Here is a 22,026-nt window from a genome sequence, read left to right on the forward strand (position 1 = left end):
CACTCCCCCCTCAAAGGTTTTGCACTTAGGTTTGGACAATGTCTCCTCCTAGTTTCAGTTCTTGCTTTGCTTTGGCAATGTAGCACTTAAAAGACGAAAAACAAAAAAACCAGTGTGACCCATCATTTGCAGAAGTTTGTACCTCTTTATTAGAAACTGTGTGGATTTTTGTTCATGTGCATCTCATCATGTCCCCAGGAAGTCTGTGGTCTACAACTGATGTGAACTCATTTTCCAGAACCTTCTCAAGATATGAGAGCAAGACTGTTCATTGTGAATTTACCTGTGTGGGCAGCAACACTTCTTCCTGTGGCTGCCACAGCCATTTCCTGTCTCACCTCCTCTATCTGTTGTCTTAGCCTTCACATAGCAGTGGCTCCCACATAGGACAGAGATAGAATTGGGGCCCATGTCCCCTCCCTGCACATGGGATGTGCTCTGGATGGCTGGAAGGCCAGGTTGGGATGGAGAAGAGTCTCTCCGTGATGACGCGGCAGAATTGTGTTCAGCTCCGTCTGTAGACCCTCCTCAGGCTGGTGCTGACCCGAGGGTGACAGGAGAGTTTTTCTCTGAGTCTGCACACTCACACACAGTCTAATTCAGACATACCCAACAATGACCATTTCTGACTTCCGCAGGAGTAGGCAAGATGACCACTTAGTTGAAGCAGACCCCTTTGGCCTAATCTGCCAGGCAGGCATCTGACAACTGAGTTCAGAAAGCTGCTGACAGTTTCAGTCTTTAGATTTACTGCATATTTGGAAGCAATGATAACCTACATTCTATTTTATTTTATTTTAAGTTCCAGGATACATGTGCGGGACGTGCAGGTTTGTTACACAGGTAAATGTGTGTCATGGTGGTTTGCTGCACCTATCAACCCATCACCTAAGTATTAAACCCAGCATGCATTAGCTATTTATCCTGATATGCTCCCTCCCACTGTCCCACCAACAGGCCCCAGTGTGTGTTGTTCCCCTCCCTGTGTCCGTATGTTCTCATTGTTCAGCTCCCTTTCTCCCTCTTATAAGCGAGAACATGCGGTGTTTCGTTTTCTGTTCTTATGTCAGTTTGCTGAGCATAATGGCTTCCAGCTTCATCCATCTCCCTGCAAAGGACATAATCTTGTTCTTTTTTATGGCTGCTTGGTATTCCATGGTATATATGTGCCACATTTTCTTTATCCAGTCTATCACTGATGGGCATTTGGGTTGGTTCCAAGTCTTTGCTATTGTAAATAGTGCTGCAATAAACATATGTGTGCATGTGTCTTCATGGCAGAATGATTTATATGCCTCTGGATATATACCAAGTAATGAGATTTGCTGGGTTGCATGGTAGTTCTGTGTTTAGAAATTATCTGAATCTTAGTTTGTGTAAATTTACAGTCTACATGCAATATTAGCTAAATCAGAGAGCTTTTACAGTTTCATATGTGTACATAGGTTCCCTCCCAGTCCGTTCCACATCCACTAGTTATTGAACTCTCTAAACTGGCATTGAAACATTACAACATCATTTTGTTGCACCAATTTTATAAACGTATACAGTGCCATATGTGTTATTTTTCTGAGGCAAACCGAAGGTAACTTTCTCAAAAGTTCTTGCTGCCTTCTTTAGCAGCATTTGACGGAGGATCTTTTATACATTTGTAATAGATAAAAATAAACCAGATTGCAAATCCTTTTTTAAAATCTTAAACCACATACCAGGTTTTTTATTCAAATTGTGTAGGATAAGTTAAACCTAAATTATATTCTATTAACCAATATGAGTGTATTTATGTAAGCATAGTTATGTTAAAGTTTTAAAAAGCGAAACAAAATTCCTCTGCACAGACCTATTTACACTGTGGAAAAAACCAGGGGTTTTTTTTGTGTGTGTAAAGGGTATGAAATGAATTTTATTTACTCAATTTTTCTTGTGTTATTCTGCTATGGAAAATAATTTTTCTGTGTAAAGGGTATGTAACAGAATTCATTTACTTAATTTTTTTGTGTGTTTACTCTGCTGGGCTCTGCAAATCACATGTCCACAAGATAGTCATGAATCTCTGACCTCAAGCAAACTGTTGGTCTAGTGGAAAGGATGTTTGGAATTAATACAAGACCTGTTCCCAGTGAGTCTTTATTGCAGCTCATGGACCATCATGGTGACCTAGGGACTGGCCCACAAGGGCTGGAAACCAGCCTTAGAGAAAATAATAAATCCTTAGCTGGGGCTCAAGGAACACCTTATATTATTCACTGCACAAATAAAGGAGAGGAGAAAATGGGCTTCAGGTATGGACTAGAACAGACTGAGTTTAGGTTTTGGGCAAGGTTGCTGAAGGTGAGCACGGTTGGTAAACGTGTCCCATCAACTGCTCTTGTGAAGTATTTTGGCTGAAATCTGCTAGTTAAGTTGCTGAAAGATTACTGGAAGTTTGGCTAATAACTTTCTTTAGCATGTCTTTGCATTATTCTTTTTATTATTCAATCATTTCAATAATTTTTATTGTCCTTTTGGTATCTCATTTGATCTTTGTGAAATGACACAGTGCAGAATTGGGCAAAATGCTGAACACATGAGCAAAGATGGAGAAATGCCGTCAGAAGATCTGAAAATGGAATTCACAGAGGCCTGCACACATCCTTAAAGTCACATAGTCATGTGAGGCTATATTGCACAATTTTCCCATTCAACACTCACTACTCAACTCTTCACCCTATGTGTCAAGACTGGCTGGGAGGGATAATACCTTTGCAAGGTCTCCTTGGGGAGAGGGTGGGAGAGATGAGTGCGCTGTCTCTGCTGCCTGGAGATCCAACCCTGACCCGCTCCTGTGCATGCACTTTCCCAAGCCTGTTTCTCAAGCCAGTTTCTCTCTCCCTCATGCTAATATCACATCCCATGTCCCTGCCTCAGGTGTTATGAAATAGTTTCATGTGTGCTAAACCACAGGTTTTACAGAGTCTCAATTAATAAAGCCCTAAATCAGCGATTTTTACGAGTTTGAAATGTAAGCACTGGAGTAGATTGCTGGAGGAGATACTTAAGAGGGTGAAGGAGGCAGATTCAAACATTTGCTCTCAAAAACCACGTGGAAGTTTTTATATTCTTCCAATCCTGCAGATGACTTACTGTAAGACCAAAAGTCAGAATTCTAAACTAGGAAAATGGGAAGGTACATTAGCACTCCTCACGTCACTCTCCTGCATGTACTCTAACTTCTGTTTTACTCATGGTTGAAATTGTCAAGCTTTGTGGCTAAAGTCATCAAACTTTCCAAGTTCCCTGTTCAAACACTAGTCTTCTCTCGCTGTCATTACTCACTTCTTTGAATATCTTATTTAGATTTCCCTTCATGGTGAAGAAATTAGCCTTCTGAAACATCTACCCATTTGTCTGTTTTGTGCTTTGCGTATCAACAGAAAGCAAATTTTTTCATATCTGCATAACTGCCAAGCAGCTTTTTTCTGAAGCTCTTATTTAGTTCATTTACTATTTTCTATATAATGCATAAGAATGTATCGTTATTTTACAAACTCCCTTCATATTCTTTGCTACACTCCCCTGAACACTCCAAATTGTCAATATTTCCCATAATCTACTCCCTGGAATTGATCTATGTGTCTACTTGTTCTCTGGTCAACTTACAGAGAGTTGGGAATATTATTTCCTGTTGGATCCAGGCCTTCTGTGAAGAAAGCAGGAGTTAAAGGGGCTTTTTGGTGACAAGGTTTTTGCACCATTGGTTCTTACTGATTTTGGCTCAACTAAAAGCTCCAGGTTACTTTCCATGGAAATTATTCCATTTAGAATGCCTACAGTCTATTCTTCTAAAATTTATGGTTGGAAAAACTATTACTTAAGAATTTTCAAAATAATTTTCCAGCGGATTTTAGTGCAAGGATTTAGCTTGTCAATCTTGTTTTGTGTTATTGGTCCTAGTAGACCTCATTGCAAATATTATTTAGAATGGATTTTTTTTCCTGGAGAATTAAAGAACGTACTGGCTTCATAACTAACTTTGTGACTTCAACGCAACCTTTGATCCTCAGTTTTCTAATATTTAAAAGAAGATTTTAATGTCTATTTAGATGGTCTCACAGGGACATTAGAAGACATACTAAAACAATGATGATAAGAAAATTTTGAAGATGATAAATAGCTTCATAGAATTCAGAAGAGGATAGAGATGGTGGTGACACTGTTGATAATTACTACTATCACCTCTGCAACATGGCAATTTGCGGATTCCAAACCCCAGAGAAGCAATTAAAGTTCAAAAACATTTGTAATATACAGATTTTTTTAGGGAAAAGAGAAGACCCCCTGTTCAGGGATTAGGACATTGTGGAATCTTTCCAGGGTCTTTGTCATGAGAACCCCCACCTGTTAGCCTATGACCAGGAACAGCCCCTGAGAGAACTGTCTATAATGTTCCATTCATCTTTCATTATCTTTTCTGTGCTTTTATTCATGATGTTGATGTCTTGTCTCCCACACCCTAAGGCCCAGAGCTCACAAGTTGTGTTTAGGTATCTTGATTCCCAAAGGGAAAAGGGATGAGAGCAGAGTTGGTGTCATCTCAGCTACCTGAGGCACCCTTTCCATAAATGATGTGGCTCTGGAAGGAGAAAGCCTGGCCCTGAGTGTCTGAGGCTTCCATCAGAAAAATCTAGATATGGAGGACATAATGGGAAGTGGATGGACACTGGGCTGTGGCAGAGCTGGCCCACGTGACCATATGTCCAGGAATGGATCTTGGCTAGACTGTGGGGCAATACAGGCAGAAGGGTCCATGCTCCAGACCAGCACTTCTTACTTTACACTGCCTGCCCTTTGTCAGTGAGTTTAAACTCATAAAGGAAACTGAGGCCATGGAGTCCAACATAAAAAGAGACTGCCAGAGCGTGCTGCTTGCTGTAGCAGTCAGCACTACAGCAGCCTTGCAGGATATTCCTTCCCTGCTCTTCCCATTTGATCTCATCTCAACTCAGCTTGTTGTACAGTTCATCATGCTGTTCATTCCATGTGTACAGTGCTGAGAACACTGTTGAGAAGAGACAAGCTCAGTGTTGTTGGAGGCATAAAACCACCCACAGGTCATAAATAATGGATAAAATAAAGCAGTCTTGCAACTAAGGACCCAAAATAAATGTGACCGAATCAAGGGCTGTGGAAGAGTAGTAGGAAGAAACCAGATGGATTCCATATTAGGAGAATGGGGAGGTGAGTAGGTAGGTGGTACCCCGGGAATCTCAGATTGCGCAACCTTCTCTCCTCCCCTTTCCTTTACCAAGGAAGCCTGAAGGCCACTCTTCCTTGACCTTTAGCAAGGAAGACTGAAGGTAAAAAACTGCAGTTACAACTCCTAAGAGGCCAAAGTCAGTGACATTTGTAAATAGACCAACAACCCTACTCCCTTCCAGGCCTTCCCTAATCTATTCACACCTCTGTTTCCCAAAGATAGTTATGTGCATACATTACCTTCATTTCTTCTGCAACTTCATAAACTTCTCCCTAAAATTCGAAATGAGATAGAGGAATTTTGTGTTTTATTTGAAATGAGATAAGAACAGATCATGATGTTTATAATGAATAAGTTGATAGAATTTCAGCCATCAAGGAAATGAATGGCACTATTGTTCCCATCAGAAGAAATACTTTCATGCTGTATCCCAAATTATATCCATAAAATATTTAATTCCTTTAAATTTTTTCCATAAATATAGCCCTACTGTAAATAAGACTAATGTTTTCAGAAACATACCAGGGATTGTATATCCATACTCAACAATTACTTTATTTTACAAACTTTCTTTTTCTTTTGTCAAGTTATTACTGTCATGCCCCCTTTAAGCTGAAGCACTCATTCTAACACCCCGGCTCTTCTCACAGTATGCCTGGAACTCTAGCACTCACATTGCCCTGGGAGTTAGTGCCCCAAAAGAAAATCCAAATTATAACACTGTTATTGAGGCCCAGCCTCTGCCCCTGGGTACATCAGCACAAAAAGCAGAAATTATTGCTCTTACCTGAGCTCCAATACTGGGGAAAGGGAAAAAGCTTACCATCTATATGGATTCTAAACATGCAGTTCTCAGGTTTACGCTCATGCTGAAATTTGGAAAGAAAGAGGTCTACTAACTGAGAAGCTTTTCTCCATAAAGCATGAGACTGAAATTCTTCAGCTACTGGAAGCAATATACTTGCCAGAGGCCATAGCTGAAAGGAGTTAGGCAGCTTGCTTCAGGAAGACAGTAAGGGAAAGCTCCCCAGAGAACTTCCAATCTGCCCCCACAGTGCTTACACCAGATGTTTTACACAGTTGAGGAAACTTGCACAGGGGGCTTGCCTAAACATACTCGCAGTGGAAAATTCCATTCGTTAATACATGCACAGTAAGAGAAATAAATCAATTTGGAGTGGCTCAGTCTAGGAGCCCACATGCACTCTAGAAGGATGAGACAGAACTGCCAGGAATTTGCACCTTAAGCCTGGGTATTCAGCTATAAAGGGGGCAATGGCAACCTGCTTTCAGGACCACTCTCTTTGCTCGAGTTTTCTTTTTGCTTAATAAATACGACTCCACTCACTCTCTGGTATCTGTGCACCTAATTATTCCTGGTTGTGAGACAAGGACCCAGACCTAGCTGAGCTAAGGAGCAAAAATCCTGCATCACGGTTACAATCCATTGTAGGGAGCATCAAAAGGACTTAATCCCTATAGCACAAGGAAACAAAAAGGCACATCAGGAAGCCAAGGCAGCAGTTCAGGGCACAATCTCAATAAATCCTAGCACTGCTTCCTTTCCATGATTCCCCAATAGAACCTGAATACACATCACAGGAAAAACAGTTAATAAAGGAGCAAGGGAGACAATAAGAAGAATCCTGGTGGTATATGGGATCAAAAGTTTATCTCTCTCAAACAGCCCAATGGAGAATTATAAAAATCTTTCAGTACTTTTTCCATATGGGAAGAGATGCCACTCTGGCCTGGTAAACAAGTTCTTCCTTGGGCCAAACTTAGCTTCAGTGGTTAAGCAGATCTAACAAACTTGATCACTGTGTGCATTCAACAACCCAGGAAACAAAATGCTTCCACTAATAGGATCAGTCCAGAGAAGGGAATCTTACCCAGGAGGAGACTGGCAACTGGACTTCACCCACATGTCAGTTTGTAAAGGATACAAGGTTTTGTTAATATGAATGGATGCCTTTTCTAGCTGGGTTTAAAGCTTACCCTACCAGAACAGAGAAGGCTGATGAGGTTATGAAGTTTCTCTTGAAGGAAATATTCCCCTAGTTTGAGTTCCCCAAAGCCTCCAAAGTGATCATGGCTTCTTTGGTCTCCCAAATAACACAAAGCTTATTTATAACTCAGAAATAACTCCCATATAACTCAGGCTCTTGGAATAAAATACTATTTACATTCACCATGGAGGTATCAGTTCTCCAATAAAGTAGAAAGGGCTAATCAAACTCTAAAATGGACATTAGCTAAGCTATGTCAGGATACAACAGAAACTTGTATCAACTTACTGCCCATAGCCCTCTTAGGCATTTGTAATTCCCCAAGAGCAAAAATTAACCTGAGCCCATATGAAATATTATACAATAGTGATTTTAAACTAATGATCTAATTATTGATCCAGAAGCAGCCAGTTTAGTAAAATACTTAGATAACCTGGGACAATTTCAGCAGGCTTTTCAAAAGTTTGGAACTCAAAGGCTCCCTGTATAAGGAACTAATTAGCAAACGAAGGGCAAGCCAGGAGATAAGGTACTCATTAAAACATGGAAGGATGGAAGGCCGGGCGCGGTGGCTCAAGCCTGTAATCCCAGCACTTTGGGAGGCCGAGGCGGGTGGATCACGAGGTCGAGAGATCAAGACCAACCTGGTCAACATGGTGAAACCCCGTCTCTACTAAAAATACAAAAAATTAGCTGGGCATGGTGGCGCGTGCCTGTGATCCCAGCTACTCAGGAGGCTGAGGCAGGAGAATTGCCTGAACCCGGGAGGCTGAGGTTGCAGTGAGCCGAGATCGCGCCATTGCACTCCAGCCTGGGTAACAACAGCGAAACTCCGTCTCAAAAAAAAAAAAAAAAAAAAAAAAAAGGAAGGATGGGTTAACTACTCAACAACTACAACCCAAATGGAAAAGACTGTTTTCAGTGGTGTTGACCATTCCTTCTACGGTCGAAATATTAGGACTTCATTGTTGGATACATCTTTCCAAGGTTAAGCTTGTACTATCTGAAGCCCTGGACCTGGAACTGGAGACTCCTACCAGCCACTTCCAATACTATGTTGAATGAGGTCATCCTTGTCTTGTGCCGGTTTTCAAAGGGAATGCTTCTGATTTTTGCCCATTCAGTATAACATTAGCTATAGTTTTGTCATAAATAGCCCTTATTATTTTGAGATACATTCCATCAATACCTAGTTTATTGAAAGTTTTTAGGATGAATGGGCATTGAATTTTACAGAAGGCCTCTTCTGCATCTATTGAGATAATCATGTGGTTTTTATCATTGGTTCTGTTTATGTGATGACCTATGTTTATTGATTTGCATATGTTGAACCAACCTTGCATCCCAAGGATGAAGCTGACTTGATGGTGGTGGATAAGCTTTTTGATGTGCTGCTGGATGCGGTTTGCCAGTATTTTATTGAGGATTTTTGCATTGATGTTCATAAGGGATATTGGCCTGAAAGTTTCTTTTTTTGTTGAGTCTCTGCCATGTTTTGGTATCAGAATGATGTTGGCCTCATAAAAGGAGTTAGGGAGAAGTCTCTTTTACTATATGTTTGGAATAGTTTCAGAAGGATTGGTACCTGCTCCTCTTTGTATCTCTGGTAGAATTTGGCTGTGAATCTGTCTGGTCCTGGACTTTTTTTCAGTTGGTAGGCTATTAATTACTGCCTCAATTTCAGAACTTCTTATTGTTTTATTCAGGGATTCGACTTCTTCCTGGTTAAGACTTGGAAGGGTGTATGTGTCCAGGAAGTTATCCATTTCTTCTATATTTTCTAATGTATTTGCATAGAGGTGCTTATAGTATTCTCAGATGGTAGTTTATATTTCTGTGGGATCAGTGGTGATATCCCATTTATCATTTTTATTGCATCTGTTTGAGTCTTCTCTCTTTTCTTCTTTATTAGTCTGGCTAGTGGTCTATTTTGTTGACCTTTTCCAAAAACCAGCTCATGCATTCATTGATTTTTTGAAGGGTTTTTTTGTGGCTCTATCTCCTTCAGTTCTGCTCTGATCTTAGTTATTTCTTCTCTTCTGCTAGCTTTTGAGTTTGTTTGCTCTTGCTTCTCTAGTTCTTTTAAGTGTTATGTTAGAGTGTTGATTTTAGATCTTTCCCACTTTCTGATGCAAGCATTTAGTGCTATAAATTTCCCTTCAAACACTTCTTTAGATGTATCCCAGAATCTGGTACATTGTGGTTTTGTTATCATTGGTTTCAAAGAACTTGTTTATTTCTTCCTTAATTTTGTTATTTACCCAGTAGTTACTCAGGATCAGGTTGAACAGTTCCCATGTAGTTGTGAGGTTTTGAGTGAGTTTATTAATCCTGAGTTCTAATTTGATTGCACTGTGGTCTGAGAGACTGTTATGGTTGCCACTCTTTACATTTGCTGAGGAATGTTTTACTTCCAATTATGTCATTAATTTTAGATGTATATTCTGTTGACTTGTGATGGAGAGCTCTGTTCTTCTCAGCACCATATAGCACTTATTTTAACAGTGATCACATAATTAGAAGTAAAACACTCCTCAGCATATGCCAAAAAAATAGAAATCATAGCAAACAGTATCTCCGACCACAGTGAAATCACATTAGAACTCAGGGTTAAGAAACTCACTCAAAACTGCACAACTATATGGAAATTGAACAACCTGATCCTGAATGACTACTCGGTAAATAACAACATTAAGGCAGAAATAAAGAAATTCTTTGAAAACAATGAGAACAAAGACACAACATGCCAGAATCTCTTGAACACAGCTAAAGCAGTGTTTGAAGGGAAATTGATAGCACTAAATGCCTGCATCAGAAAGTGACAAAGATCTAAAATCAAGACTCTAACATCACAATTAAAATAACTAGAAAAGCAAGAGCAAACAAATTCAAAAGCTAGCAAAAGAGAAGAAATAACTAAGATCAGAGCAGAACTGAAGGAGATAGAGACATGAAAAACCCTTCAAAAAAATCAATGAATCCAGGAGCTGGCTTTTGGAAGAAATTAACAAAACAGATATACCATTAGCCTGAGTAATGAAAAAGAAAAGAGAATAATGGAATAGACACAGTAAAAAATGATAAAGGGGATATCACCACTGATCCCACATAAATACAAACTACCATCAGAAACTACTGTAAACACCCGTATACAAATAAACTAGAAATGGGTAAATTCCTGGACACATAGCTCCTCCCAAGACTAAACCAGGATGAAGTCAAATCCCTGAATAAACTAATAAGAAGTTCTGAAAATGATGCAGTAATTAAAAGCTTATGAACAAAAAAAGGCCCAGGACCAGAAGGATTCACAGCTGAACTCTATCAGAGGTACAAAGAGGAGCTGTTACCATTTCCTCTGAAACTATTCTAAACAATAGAAAAAGAGGGACTCCTCCCTAACTCATTTTATGAGGCCAGAAAAATCCTGATTCCAAAACTTGACAGAAGCACATGCACACACACACACACACACACACACACACACACACACACACGTTTCAGGCCAATATCACTGATGAACATTGTTGTGAAAATCCTAATAAAATACTGGCAAACTGAATCCAGCAGCACATCAAAAAGCTTATCCACCACAATCAAATCAGCTTCATCCCTGGGATGCAAGGCTGATGGTTCAACATATGCAAATCAATAAATGTAATCCATCACATAAACAGAACCAATGTCAAAAACTTTTGATTATCTCAATAGAGGCAGAGAAGGCCTTCAATAAAACTCAACACTCCTTCATGCTGAAAACTCTCAGTGAACTAGGTATTGATGGAACATATCTCAAAATAATAAGAGCTATTTATAACAAACCCACAGCCAATATTATACTGAATGAGCAAGAGCTGGAAGCATTCTCTTTGAAAACCAGCACAAGGCAAGGATGCCCTCTCTCACCACTCCTATTCAACATAGTATTGGAAGTTCTGGCCAGAGCAATCAGGCGAGAGAAACAAATAAAGGGTATTCAAATAGGAAGAGAGGAAGTCAAATTGTCTCTGTTTGCAGATGACATATTGTATTTTTAGAAAACCCCTCATCTCAACCTAAAAACTCCTTAAGCTAATAAACAACTTAAGCAAAATCTCAGGATACGAAATCACTGTGCAAAAATTACCAGCATTATTTTACACTAATAATATACAAGCAGAAAGCCAAATCATAAGTAAACTTCCATTCACAATTGCTACAAAGAAAATTAAATATTAAGGAATACAAGTTACAAGAGATGTGAAGGACCTCTTCAAAGAAAACTACAAACCACTGCTCATGGAAATAAGAGAGGACACAAATGTAAAAATATTCCATACTCATAGATAGAAAGAATTAATATCATGAAAATGGCCATACTGTCCAAAGTAATTTATAAATTCAATGTTATTTCCATTAAGCTACCATTGACTTTCTTCACAGAACTAGAAAAAACTACTCTAAATTTCATATGGAATCAAAAAAATTGTCCACATAGCCAAAACAATCCTAAACCAAAGAACAAAGCTGGAGGGATTACCCTACCTGACTTCAAACTATACTATAAGACTACAGTAACTGAAGCAGCATGGTACTAGTACCAAAACAGACATATAGACCAATGGAACAGAACAGAGGCCTCAGAAATAACACCACACATATACTACCATCTAACCTTCAACAAACCTGACAAAAACAAGCCTTGGAGAAAGGATTCCCTATTTAATAAATGGTGCTAGGAAAACTGGCTAGCCATATGCAAAAAACTGAAACTGGACCCCTTCCTTACACCTTATACAAAAATTAACTCAAGATGGATTAAAGATTCAAATGTAAAACCTGAAACCATAAAAACCCTAGAAGAAAACCTAGGCAATAGCATTCAGGACATAGGCATGGACAAAGACTTCATGACTAACATCAAAAGCAATTGCAACAAAAGCCAAAATTGACAAATGGAATCTAATTAAACTAAAGAGCTTCTGCACACAAAAAGAAACTATCATCAGATTGAACAGGCAACCTACAAAATGGGAGAAAATTTTTGCAATATATCCATCTGACAAAGTCTAATATCCAGAATCTACTAGGATCTTAAACAAATTTACAAAAGAAAAACAATAACCCCATCAGAAAGTGGGTGAAGAATATGAACAGATACTTTTCAAAAGAAGACATTCATATGATCAACAAACATATTTTTAAAAAGTTCATCCTCACTTGCCATTAGAGTAATGCAAATCAAAACCACAATAAGATACTCTCTCATGCCAGTGAGAATGACCATCATTAAAAAGTCAGAAAACAACAGATGCTGGTGAGGATGTGGAGAAATAGGAATGCTTTTACACTGTTGGTGGGAGTGTAATTTAGTTCAACCACTGTGGAAAAACAATGTGGTTATTCCTCAAGGATCTAGAACTAGAAATAACATTTGACCCAGCAATCTCATTACTGAGTATATACCCAAATAATTATAAATTGTTCTATTACGAAGACACATGCACACGTATGTTTATTGCAGCACTGTTCACAATGGCAAAGACTTGGAACTAACTCAGATGCTCATCAATGATAGAATGGATAAAGAAAATGTGGCCCATATACACCATGAATACTATGCAGCCATAAAAAAGAATGAGTTTATGTCCTTTTCAGGGACATGGATGAACCTGGAAACTGTCATCCTCAGCAAATGAACACAGGAACAGAAAACCAAACACCCCATGTTCTCACTCATAAGTAGCTGTTGAACAATAAGAACACACGGACACAGGAAGGGGAACATTACACACCTGAGCCTGTTGAGGGGTGGGAGAGCTCAGGGAGGGATAGCAGGGGGTGGAGAGATTGGGGAGGGATAACATTAGGAGAAATACGTAATGTAGATGACAGGGGGATGGATGTAGCAAACCACCATGGCATGTGTATACTTACGTAACAATCCTGCACCATCTGCACATGTACCCCAGAACCTAAATTATAATTAAAAAAAAAAAAAGAAATCATGCAGGTTTTCTTTCAGCTACTTCCTTGGCCATAACTAACTTTTTCTTCCAAAACCTCAGAGTTGGATGGTGTGTCCAACACCATTAGTGTTCATCAAACATCCACATGCACCTTGTTCACCCCAGCCTCCCTTGCAGCTAGTTTGGGGCCAGGTTCTCAACAGAGGATGCAGTTTAAGAAACAAGACAATCACAGAAATTGTAAATTACATTCTTTGTAGATATGCTATATTTAAGACAATAGCATAGAGAGGTCCTCCCTTAACAAAACAGCAGACTACATTATTTGGCTCGTAGGAAGTGAGGAATAACACCTCATGGGCAAAAATTGTTTAAATAACCAAATAAATAAATACATCTTAAACTGAAATCGGAGTAGAGCCATAAACTCAAAGGGAAGATTGGCTGCCCCTAGAGCAAAGGAAGCTCTCCGCCATACACTCTGGATCCTAAATTTAGAATCAGTTGTAAAATGAATTGTAGATTGAGGAATTTCTGGAATAAGCTGGAAATCCGAAAATGGAGTTGAAGTGGTCTCAGTTCAGTAGTACCAGCACCCCCTTGTCAGTTTTTGATAAAATGTACACAAATCCTCTCTGGAGTAAAGCCACCTTGATTTCAATCCCAGTGATTTCCATACTTAAGCTCACAGTCAAAGACTGTGAATGTAACTCCAGAAAGGAAATCACCGAAAGTGAGAGTCAGCCAAAAACAAAACAAATATTAAAAAACAAACCAAAGAATCAACATCAGATTTATGTGCTGTATCAATCAGGTTAGGCCAGATTACCTTGCAGTAACAAACACTTCACAAATCTCATGGCTGAACACTGAGAAGATTGATCTCTGGCTTGCTCAGTCAACCACAGGTCTTGACAACTCTCCAGGGTCAACCTGCAGAAGATGGAAATGATTAAAATTCAAAAAAGATGGTTAATTTCAATTATAGGTGTAGTAATAACCTGCTAATTTCTTAGGCAATGGAAGAAATAGTAAAGATCAACACATGACTTAAGACTCATGTTAGGCCAGGTGCAGGGGCTCACACCCATAGTCCCAGCACTTTGGGAGGGCAGATCACTTGAGATCAGGAGTTCAAGAACCGGCTGGCCAACATGATAAAACCCTGTCTCTACTAAAAATACAAAAAATTAGCTGGGTGTGATGGTATAATTCCAGCTACTTGGGAGGCTGAGGCATGAGAATCTCTTGAACCTGGGAGGAGGAGGTTGCAGTGAACTGTGATTGCACCATTACACTCCAGCTTTCGTGACAGAATAAGACTCTGTCTCAAACACACACACACACACACACACATACACACACACAATTATGTCAGTGTGTTACACAATAATTTAAGCAGAATTAGAATACACACACACACACACACACACACACACACATACACCCTATGTAAACATTTTATTAAATACACCATGACTATCTACCAGAATAGAACAAAAGAAAATTAGAACTACTATAGTAGATTGAGTGGAATTTTTTAAGGGAATCTTAACATTTTTAAATCGTGTGGTAACAGTATCATCACCTATGCTCCTATGTTCTCAATTTCTTCCTTCAATGGCTTCCCTTTAGCCACAATGATCAGATCTGTCAGTAAAGACCTAGAAAACATGTTTTTGAGGATGCTGAGGTTTTTTCTCCCTTAGCCTGTGTTTAAAATATTCTACTTTCCCCATAACAAGTGCTCTCTTTAATCTTACATTTTAGACATTCTTTTGTATTTTCCCTCTTCTTATAGTGCAGATCTTCTAGAAGCTGTAACAATTGGAATTACCAGTGATTCCTGCTTTAGAGATAATGAGTATCAGACCTTGTCCTGGGAGAAACTATTAAAGGAAGGAGAGGCTAGGGAAGAAAAGAGACAGTGACTGTTTGCCTCAATACTGAGGCATAGCCGTTCCCTGGGGAAGAGGTGGGGTTCAGAAAAGAGAGATCAGGAGAAAGTCACCCCTCCTGACACAAATCTTTCTGAATCATCTGCTGCTTTTTAACTTTGAGTTCTAGTTATCCTGGCTCAGGATAAAAATAATCCCACCTCTGGTCTCCCTTTTTCTCCTTCCGAGGCTGCAAAACGCAACAGCAGACAATTCTGGCTCAGGAGGGCCTGTGCTCCCGCCCACTTCCTGTTCCTCCATATCTAGCGGACACTGCTCTTCCAAGGGTAGGTCTCCAGCCCAGCTCTCCGATCACATTTTGCTGAAAAAGTAAGCAAACATCGGCTGTGTCCTCCATGTGTTCATACACCGTGGATGCTTTTCTCTGCCTCCTCCTGAGAGTGCTTGGCCAGGAGACAAGAAACGTGGCCCTTTCTCTTGCCTGTGGGTTGGTGCAGGGGTAAGTCTGAGTATTTGTGTGTCATGTTTGGATGTGTATGTGTGGGTGCTTGTGTTGTATTACGTGTGTTTACGTGTTTACATGGATGTGTGTGACTGGTGGTGTGTGTGTGATGTTTGTGTTGTGTATGTGTGTGTGTTGTGTATATTTGTGTTTGTGTGTGTATGTGTTTATGTGTTCACCTGCATGTGTGTGAGTGGTACATGTGTTTTGTGTATGTGTGTGTGTTGTGGATGTTTGTGTGTGTGTTGTGGTGCATGTGGGTTTGTGATGTGATCAAAAGAGTTGTGACCAAGTCCGGAGAACATTTTGCCCCGAGACAGACTCACTGCTTAATGTTTGGCCTCTCTGAGTTTTGCTTTCTTCCAGAACAGCATGAAAGGGTGTCACTATCTGTTTCATCTTCTGTGTCGGAGACGAAAAAGCAAACTGTGGCCAATGTGGGAGGTGCCTTTCTGGGCAGGGTCTAGGAGGAGGTGAGAGGTGCCTTGAGTGCAGACCCGTTCCCCCTGGGCCCTTCGAGGGCACAGTGCGAGTTCCTGCATGCCACAGCCTAGTCCCACCCGGCTGTTGTTTCCTGTTAAGCTGCCTGCCCTTTCTCTCTAAAGGACTAATGAGATTACATTGGTAAAGTGCTGCCTCAGTTTCCACCAGGGATGTAAGGAAGCCAGGGACAAAGAGATTGAGAGGCCACCAGTTAGGAAGAACTGAACTCCCTTTGGTAGGTGAAATACTGGACTCCTTCCAGAATCTGGCTGTTGAGGTCTGAGGAAGGCTGTCCCCATGCCTGCTTCTTCTCTCTTCCTAGAAAGTCACCAGACTTTCCTGGACTCCCTCCATCCCCAGCCCAGCACTGCAAAATTGATCTTTACCAATCATAAAGCAACATCCACATATACACTCCTCGGATCTGGGGAGGACTGGAGTGTTTGCCAGGCGAAGAGTAGAACAAACATCCAACAATGTGACAATGAGAAAAACGTGTCTATCAGGGTCCCCTGGGCTTAGGTTTCCCCACACCCCAGAGGCTTTATCTGGATCTGTTTCATCTGGCTATGAACATCCTACATGATCTGGAAAAACAGTCATGGGGAATACAACTTCCTCCTCAGTCCCACAGAGAAAATCGAGCAGAGACAACCTTATGATATTTTGACATAGAGAACTGTGTTAGTCCGTGAAGCCAGGACACATTGCTGTCATGGGAAGGGGACAGGAGTTCCTGGTTGGGAATGATGCAGCCCTAATTTGCAAAGAGGACTAAGAGTTGCTCTAAAAGACAGTTATGCAGTGTGCTGGGACCTTAATAGGGTAAGAGACCTTCACAGGCATCTAGCTCAGGCCCAACATTCATACTGATGGGATGCTGAGGCCCAGGCAGAGCTAACTGGTGGCTGCATCTTCCCTGAGACCTCTGGCTTCCTTCCCAGCTCAGCTCCTGCAATCCCAGTCCCCTGTAACCCTCACTGCATAGCCTTTTCCAAAGTCTGGCCCCAATGCCCATCAAGTGGCCTCTTCTAACAACATCCTACTCATTCAAACCCTCCAGGCACACTAGACCTTCCTGCTGCTCCCAGGACACAACAGAATCAGAATCATAGCTGCTTCTGTGCTCCCCTTCCTTCTCCTCTTGCTCCTCCCCCTCCTCCTCCCTCTTTTCTCCTTCCTCCCCCTCCCGCTTCTGCTCCCTTTTCTCTCCCCCTCCTCTCCCTCTCCCTCCTCCCAGAACAGTTCCAGACCCTATGTCTATCCAAATTTCACCCATTCCTCATATCCTAGTCAGTTGCACCTTTTTCTGTAAAATCTCTCAACCTCATGATGAAGATCACAATGAAGGGTGCGGGGGATAAGGTTCCTAAAGAAATAGGCTCCCTAAAGCAAGCAGAGACTGTCTCAGACCCCTTCTTACATTGCCTCACTCAGTCCCAACCCTAAACTAATGCAAACAACTTTCCTCTGGCAAGAGAAAGGTGAAAAGCAGGTGGCTGTTGAAATTCATTTGGAAAGTCAGTAGAGCACATGACATTTTTTCATAGATGGAGAAAGAGGAATATGAACAAATTCCCCAGGAGAGCCCCCCAGGAGAGCTGTCCCAGGATTCTACGCTGGAGCCATCAGGAGGTAAAGCGAATGAGGAGAGAGGAGCAGATGGGAAACATGAGGGGTACGGGTGAGGTACAGCTCCCTCACCATGGTGTGTTTGGAGAGAGGCAGCTGACGTCCCCCAGTCACAGAAATTTACCCACCTCAGCCACCATCAGAGGCCTTTGGGGTAGGGCCCTCCTTATCACCAGCCAAACATAAGGAAAAAGACTTCTGGATAGGTATGGTAGATAAAAGGAGGTGAGAGATAGCACCGATGACTACATCACCTTGCCAGTCCCAAAAGAAAGGCTTTCACATGGTGGATGTCAATCCTCAGGAAGATGTGCTGACAGTGGGTGTGATAAAAATAAGAGGCCCTGGGCTGGGCGCGGTGGCTCAAGCCTGTAATCCCAGCACTTTGGGAGGCCGAGGCGGGTGGATCACGAGGTCAAGAGATCGAGACCATCCTGGTCAACATGGTGAAACCCCGTCTGTCTCTACTAAAAATAGAAAAAAATTAGCTGGGCATGGTGGCGCGTGCCTGTAATCCCAGCTACTGAGGAGGCTGAGGCAGGAGAATTGCCTGAACCCAGGAGGCAGAGGTTGCGGTGAGCCAAGATTGCGCCATTGCACTCCAGCCTGGGTAACGAGCGAAACTCCGTCTCAAAAAAAAATAAAAAATAAAAAAAAATAAGAGGCCCTGGACGGATGCTTGGATCCCAACAGAACCTGTGTGGGTGTTTGGCTGACTCCCAAGTGGAGCTGTTGTGGTTGTAAGGTTGAAAGCACCATGTGAAGAAGCAGGCCTCAGATCTGGGCTCAGCCTTATCGAGGGCTTCCCTTTCCCAAAGGCTATTGCACAGGGTCAGGCGCTTAACTTTTGTGGGCTCAACTTCATCATTTATTCTGGGGAGACAGGATTTAGAAATGCTGGAAACCCAGCCTTTTCCTGGCCAAAGAAATTATTTGTGATTCATTATGTATTTTAATATGAATGACCTTTTATTTTACAAACTTAAATGGCTTGAGCCATCTGGAAAAAGCCATATTAATCTACTATTTAGGGAAATTACCAATACCTGTGCTAACACCTGTTTGACCTTTAGTTACAGCAGTCAGAGTTAGCTATTCCTTTAAGACTCCTCTCAAGAGCTCAAGTGATACATTTGGCTTTCATAAAGTTCCGTGGCGTCTGCTCACTCCAGGCTGCTCAGATGGGGGTTCCTGTGTCCTCTGGCTCTGATCCGGGCTTGGTGGGAGGGGATGAAGGTCGACTGCACAGACTCTTGCCCATTCACTTAAATTCCTTTTCAACTACCTTGGGTAAGCTGGACGGGGGCCACTGTCACTCAGTTAGAATTGGTGTGTGTGTCAGAGCCAAGAGTGGCAGGCAGGCCACAGCAAGGCCTGTTGGTGCCCAGGAGATTCAGGAGAAGACCGTGCCTGTGCTGCCATGCAGGCTTCATGCTCCATCATCTGAGATACATCAGTGTCTTCCGTGGGGACTAGACTGGAAAACCAGCTATTACTTGTTACTTCTTTTTTTTTTTTTTTTTGAGACGGAGTTTCGCTCTTGTTACCCAGGCTGGAGTGCAATGGCACGATCTTGGCTCACCGCAACCTCAGCCTCCTGGGTTCAGGCAATTCTCCTGCCTCAGCCTCCCGAGTAGCTGGGATTGCAGGCACGCGCCACCACGCCCAGCTAATTTTTAGTATTTTTAGTAGAGACGGGGTTTCACCTTGTTGACCAGGATGGTCTCGATCTCTTGACCTCATGATCCACCCGCCTCAGCCTCCCAAAGTGCTGGGATTACAGGCTTGAGCCATCGCGCCCGGCCGACTACTTGTTACTTCTTTATGTGCTCTGGGTCTTGGGACCTACAAGGCCAGGAGAAAAGAATTCCCTTCCTGACTTCTGCCCCAGTCATATCTAAAAATCCTGGTATTGGGTGTCTTGGTGTCGTATTGGTGAGTCTCGCTCCTCTCTCTTGGCTCTGCTCTTCCGCTGGGAGAGGAAGTTCAGCCCCACTTTCAAGGATGTGGGCCCAGAATGGGGGCCCAGGGCTGGTTTCAGGGCAGATGTTGGTCTTTGACCATCTGTCTCTGTGGTCTGGGGGTATACCCAGGGGCTCCTGGTGAGGACAAGTGGGGGTACATGGGCCCTAACCCCAGTTCCCTCTGCTTTCTTTGGATACTTCTAGGTCTGAGGGAGAAAGAACAGAAGATCCCAAGGAGAGTGAGGCTCATTCTTGTGGGGAAAACAGGAACTGGGAAAAGTGCAACAGGAAACAGCATCCTCGGCAGGAACGTCTTTGAGTCTAAACTCAGCACCAGACCTGTGACCAAGACTTTCCAGAAAGGGAGCCGAGAGTGGGCCGGGAAGCAGCTTGAGGTGATTGACACACCCAACATTCTGTCCCCCCAGGTCCTGCCAGAGGTGTCAACCGCTATCTGCCAAACCATTGTTCTGTCCTCCCCGGGGCCCCACGCCATGCTCCTGGTGACACAGCTGGGCCGGTTCACAGATGAGGATCAGCAGGCAGTCAGGCGCCTGCAGGAGGTCTTTGGAGTGGGGGTCCTGGCTCACACCATCCTGGTGTTCACCCGGAAAGAAGACCTGGCCGGTGGCTCCCTAGAAGACTATGTGCGAGCGACTGATAACGACGCCCTCGCCAGACTGGATGTGACCCTTGCACGGCGCCATTGCAGCTTCAACAACAGGGCGCAGGGGGAGGAGCAGGAGGCCCAACTGCAGGAGCTCATGGAGAAAGTTGAAGCCATCCTGTGGGAAAGTGAAGGCCATTATTACAGCAACAAGGCTTACCAATATACCCAGCAAAACCTTCTGCTCAAAGAAGTACAGGAAAGGCAAGTAACCCAGGGACAAGGCTCTGAGGACATGCCCGGTGAGGAGTCATGGCTGGAAGGGCTGTCCCAGATCCAGAAGGAATCTGAGGAAGCCCACAGATGCATTTTGGGAAGGCCTTACCTTTGAGCCTGTGCTAGACTTGAGCCAAGGACACCATCAGCCCCTGTACCCTGTGTCCAGCCCTCTGTTTCTCTTTCCATCCTGTGGAGCACCTCCCAGTCTCCAGGTCATGATGTCTGGCATAGGAAGAGGGGTGTGGGGCTGTAGGACAGGGTCCAACTTGCACAGATCACATCCCAGTTCCTTCATTCCTTCTGGAACATCTGGGTCTTCCCTCCTTTGTGCCCCAACAGCACACTGCCTTCCTATTGGATCTTCTACCTCATTGGCATTGCCTTTCATGGGATACTTGTCTGTACCCTGATAGAACTAAAGATTCTTGAGGGCAGGCCTGTGTCTTTTTCTTGTGTGTAACTTCCACAGCTTCTGGGCATTGGAGTTGTGCAGTCATGTTTGGTGCATCAACTCTGTGCGAGCTGTTGACTAGATGACATCTCATCTCTCCCCCACCATGATGGTTTAAGGTGCCTGTTTAAGGTGCATGTGGGTGGAACATGGCAGTGGTGCTGGGACATGGGGAGGGTGGGAGACTGGGCTGGGAGGAGAGCAAGCAGGAACAGGAATGGAGGCAGGAGGAGGAGCAGCTCTTTTATTCACTCTTGAACTATAACCCTTCCCTTCTCCCTTGGATAATGGGAGCATGTGGATGGGGTGAGTGTCTGCATGTGCAAACGGGTTCCCTAGCAAGGTATTTTGGGGGGTTGAATGCAAGGAGGCAGGGAAGAAAGTGGGGCTGCAAAGGAAACAGTGGAGTAACTTAAATATCTTGCAAGGCATCCTGCCTGGTTTTTGGGAGAACTCTGAAGCCCACGTTGTTTTCCTGGAAGGCTGTTCCTAATAGAAGGGGCTTATAAGAAGTGATACTGGACAAGATAAGGGAGTAGGATGTTAGCCTGGCTCAGGCCTCAGTTAGGGAGCTGCCTGCCTGCAAGAGGAGACTGATGTGCCTTGGGTGCACCCTGGCTGCTCCTGGGGAGTTGACTGACATCTGGAAAGATAATAAAAGGCCTTAAGGAAACTGCTCCCCAACATATCCCTCTTTGTCTTTCTTCAAGTGGCATGTCAGGGGGTCTTTAGCTACTTTTTCCAAGGAGGGGTGGGAAGTGCAGCTGGTGGGGACAGTGCTGGGAGATGATCAGAAATCGCAGGGCACAGCCTCAGGTCTAGCTGGACTCTAGTCCACTGTTGGAGATGCTCAACAGCCAGACAGCCCAACCTGCGGCCTCCTGCTCTGAAGCCATCCCCCATATTCCCCAAACACAGCAGACATCTGAGAAAGCTTGTGCTTCTCTTACTAACAGATTCAGGAAAGTGTCTCAAAGCAGAGCACAGAGTTATTTGGTGTATACTTAAGATAGCCTT

At 42.8% G+C, this 22,026-nt stretch overlaps 2 protein-coding genes and 1 long non-coding RNA gene across 4 annotated transcripts in view; 2 read left to right on the forward strand and 1 right to left on the reverse strand.

Annotated features, from left to right (window-relative positions):
- LOC141580005 (uncharacterized) overlaps positions 1-15,491 on the forward strand; it is an 80,818-nt gene extending 65,327 nt beyond the window's left edge. The window contains exon 3 of the long non-coding RNA XR_012511992.1: positions 15,320-15,491. This is a non-coding gene — a long non-coding RNA (uncharacterized LOC141580005). The remainder of the gene's footprint in view (positions 1-15,319) is intronic.
- The window catches only part of GIMAP2 (GTPase, IMAP family member 2), a 29,199-nt gene extending 13,675 nt beyond the window's left edge, over positions 1-15,524 (reverse strand). Inside the window, exons 1-4 of the mRNA XM_039472865.2 lie at positions 15,292-15,524; positions 14,023-14,126; positions 13,162-13,199; positions 5,476-5,508 (exon numbers count right to left, since the gene is read on the reverse strand). Coding sequence (XP_039328799.2) covers positions 5,476-5,508; positions 13,162-13,199; positions 14,023-14,053 — 102 coding nt within the window. The 5' untranslated portion in view covers positions 14,054-14,126; positions 15,292-15,524. The remainder of the gene's footprint in view (positions 1-5,475; positions 5,509-13,161; positions 13,200-14,022; positions 14,127-15,291) is intronic.
- On the forward strand, positions 15,507-21,964 carry GIMAP6 (GTPase, IMAP family member 6). Of its 2 annotated transcripts, none has more exons than XM_003929849.4 (3): positions 15,507-15,590; positions 17,627-17,711; positions 19,877-21,964. In XM_003929849.4, the coding sequence occupies exons 2-3, from the start codon at positions 17,627-17,629 to the stop codon at positions 20,668-20,670; spliced, it is 879 nt and encodes a 292-aa protein (XP_003929898.1). In that variant the 5' UTR covers positions 15,507-15,590; the 3' UTR covers positions 20,671-21,964. The 2 variants fall into 2 exon arrangements, with proteins under 2 accessions (XP_003929898.1, XP_010338758.1); XM_010340456.3 differs by lacking the exon at positions 15,507-15,590 and adding an exon at positions 15,979-16,066.
- The last annotated feature ends 62 nt before the right edge of the window (positions 21,965-22,026 follow it).

Source organism: Saimiri boliviensis, chromosome 10, assembly GCF_048565385.1.
Source record: "Saimiri boliviensis isolate mSaiBol1 chromosome 10, mSaiBol1.pri, whole genome shotgun sequence".
NCBI lineage: Eukaryota > Metazoa > Chordata > Mammalia > Primates > Cebidae > Saimiri > Saimiri boliviensis.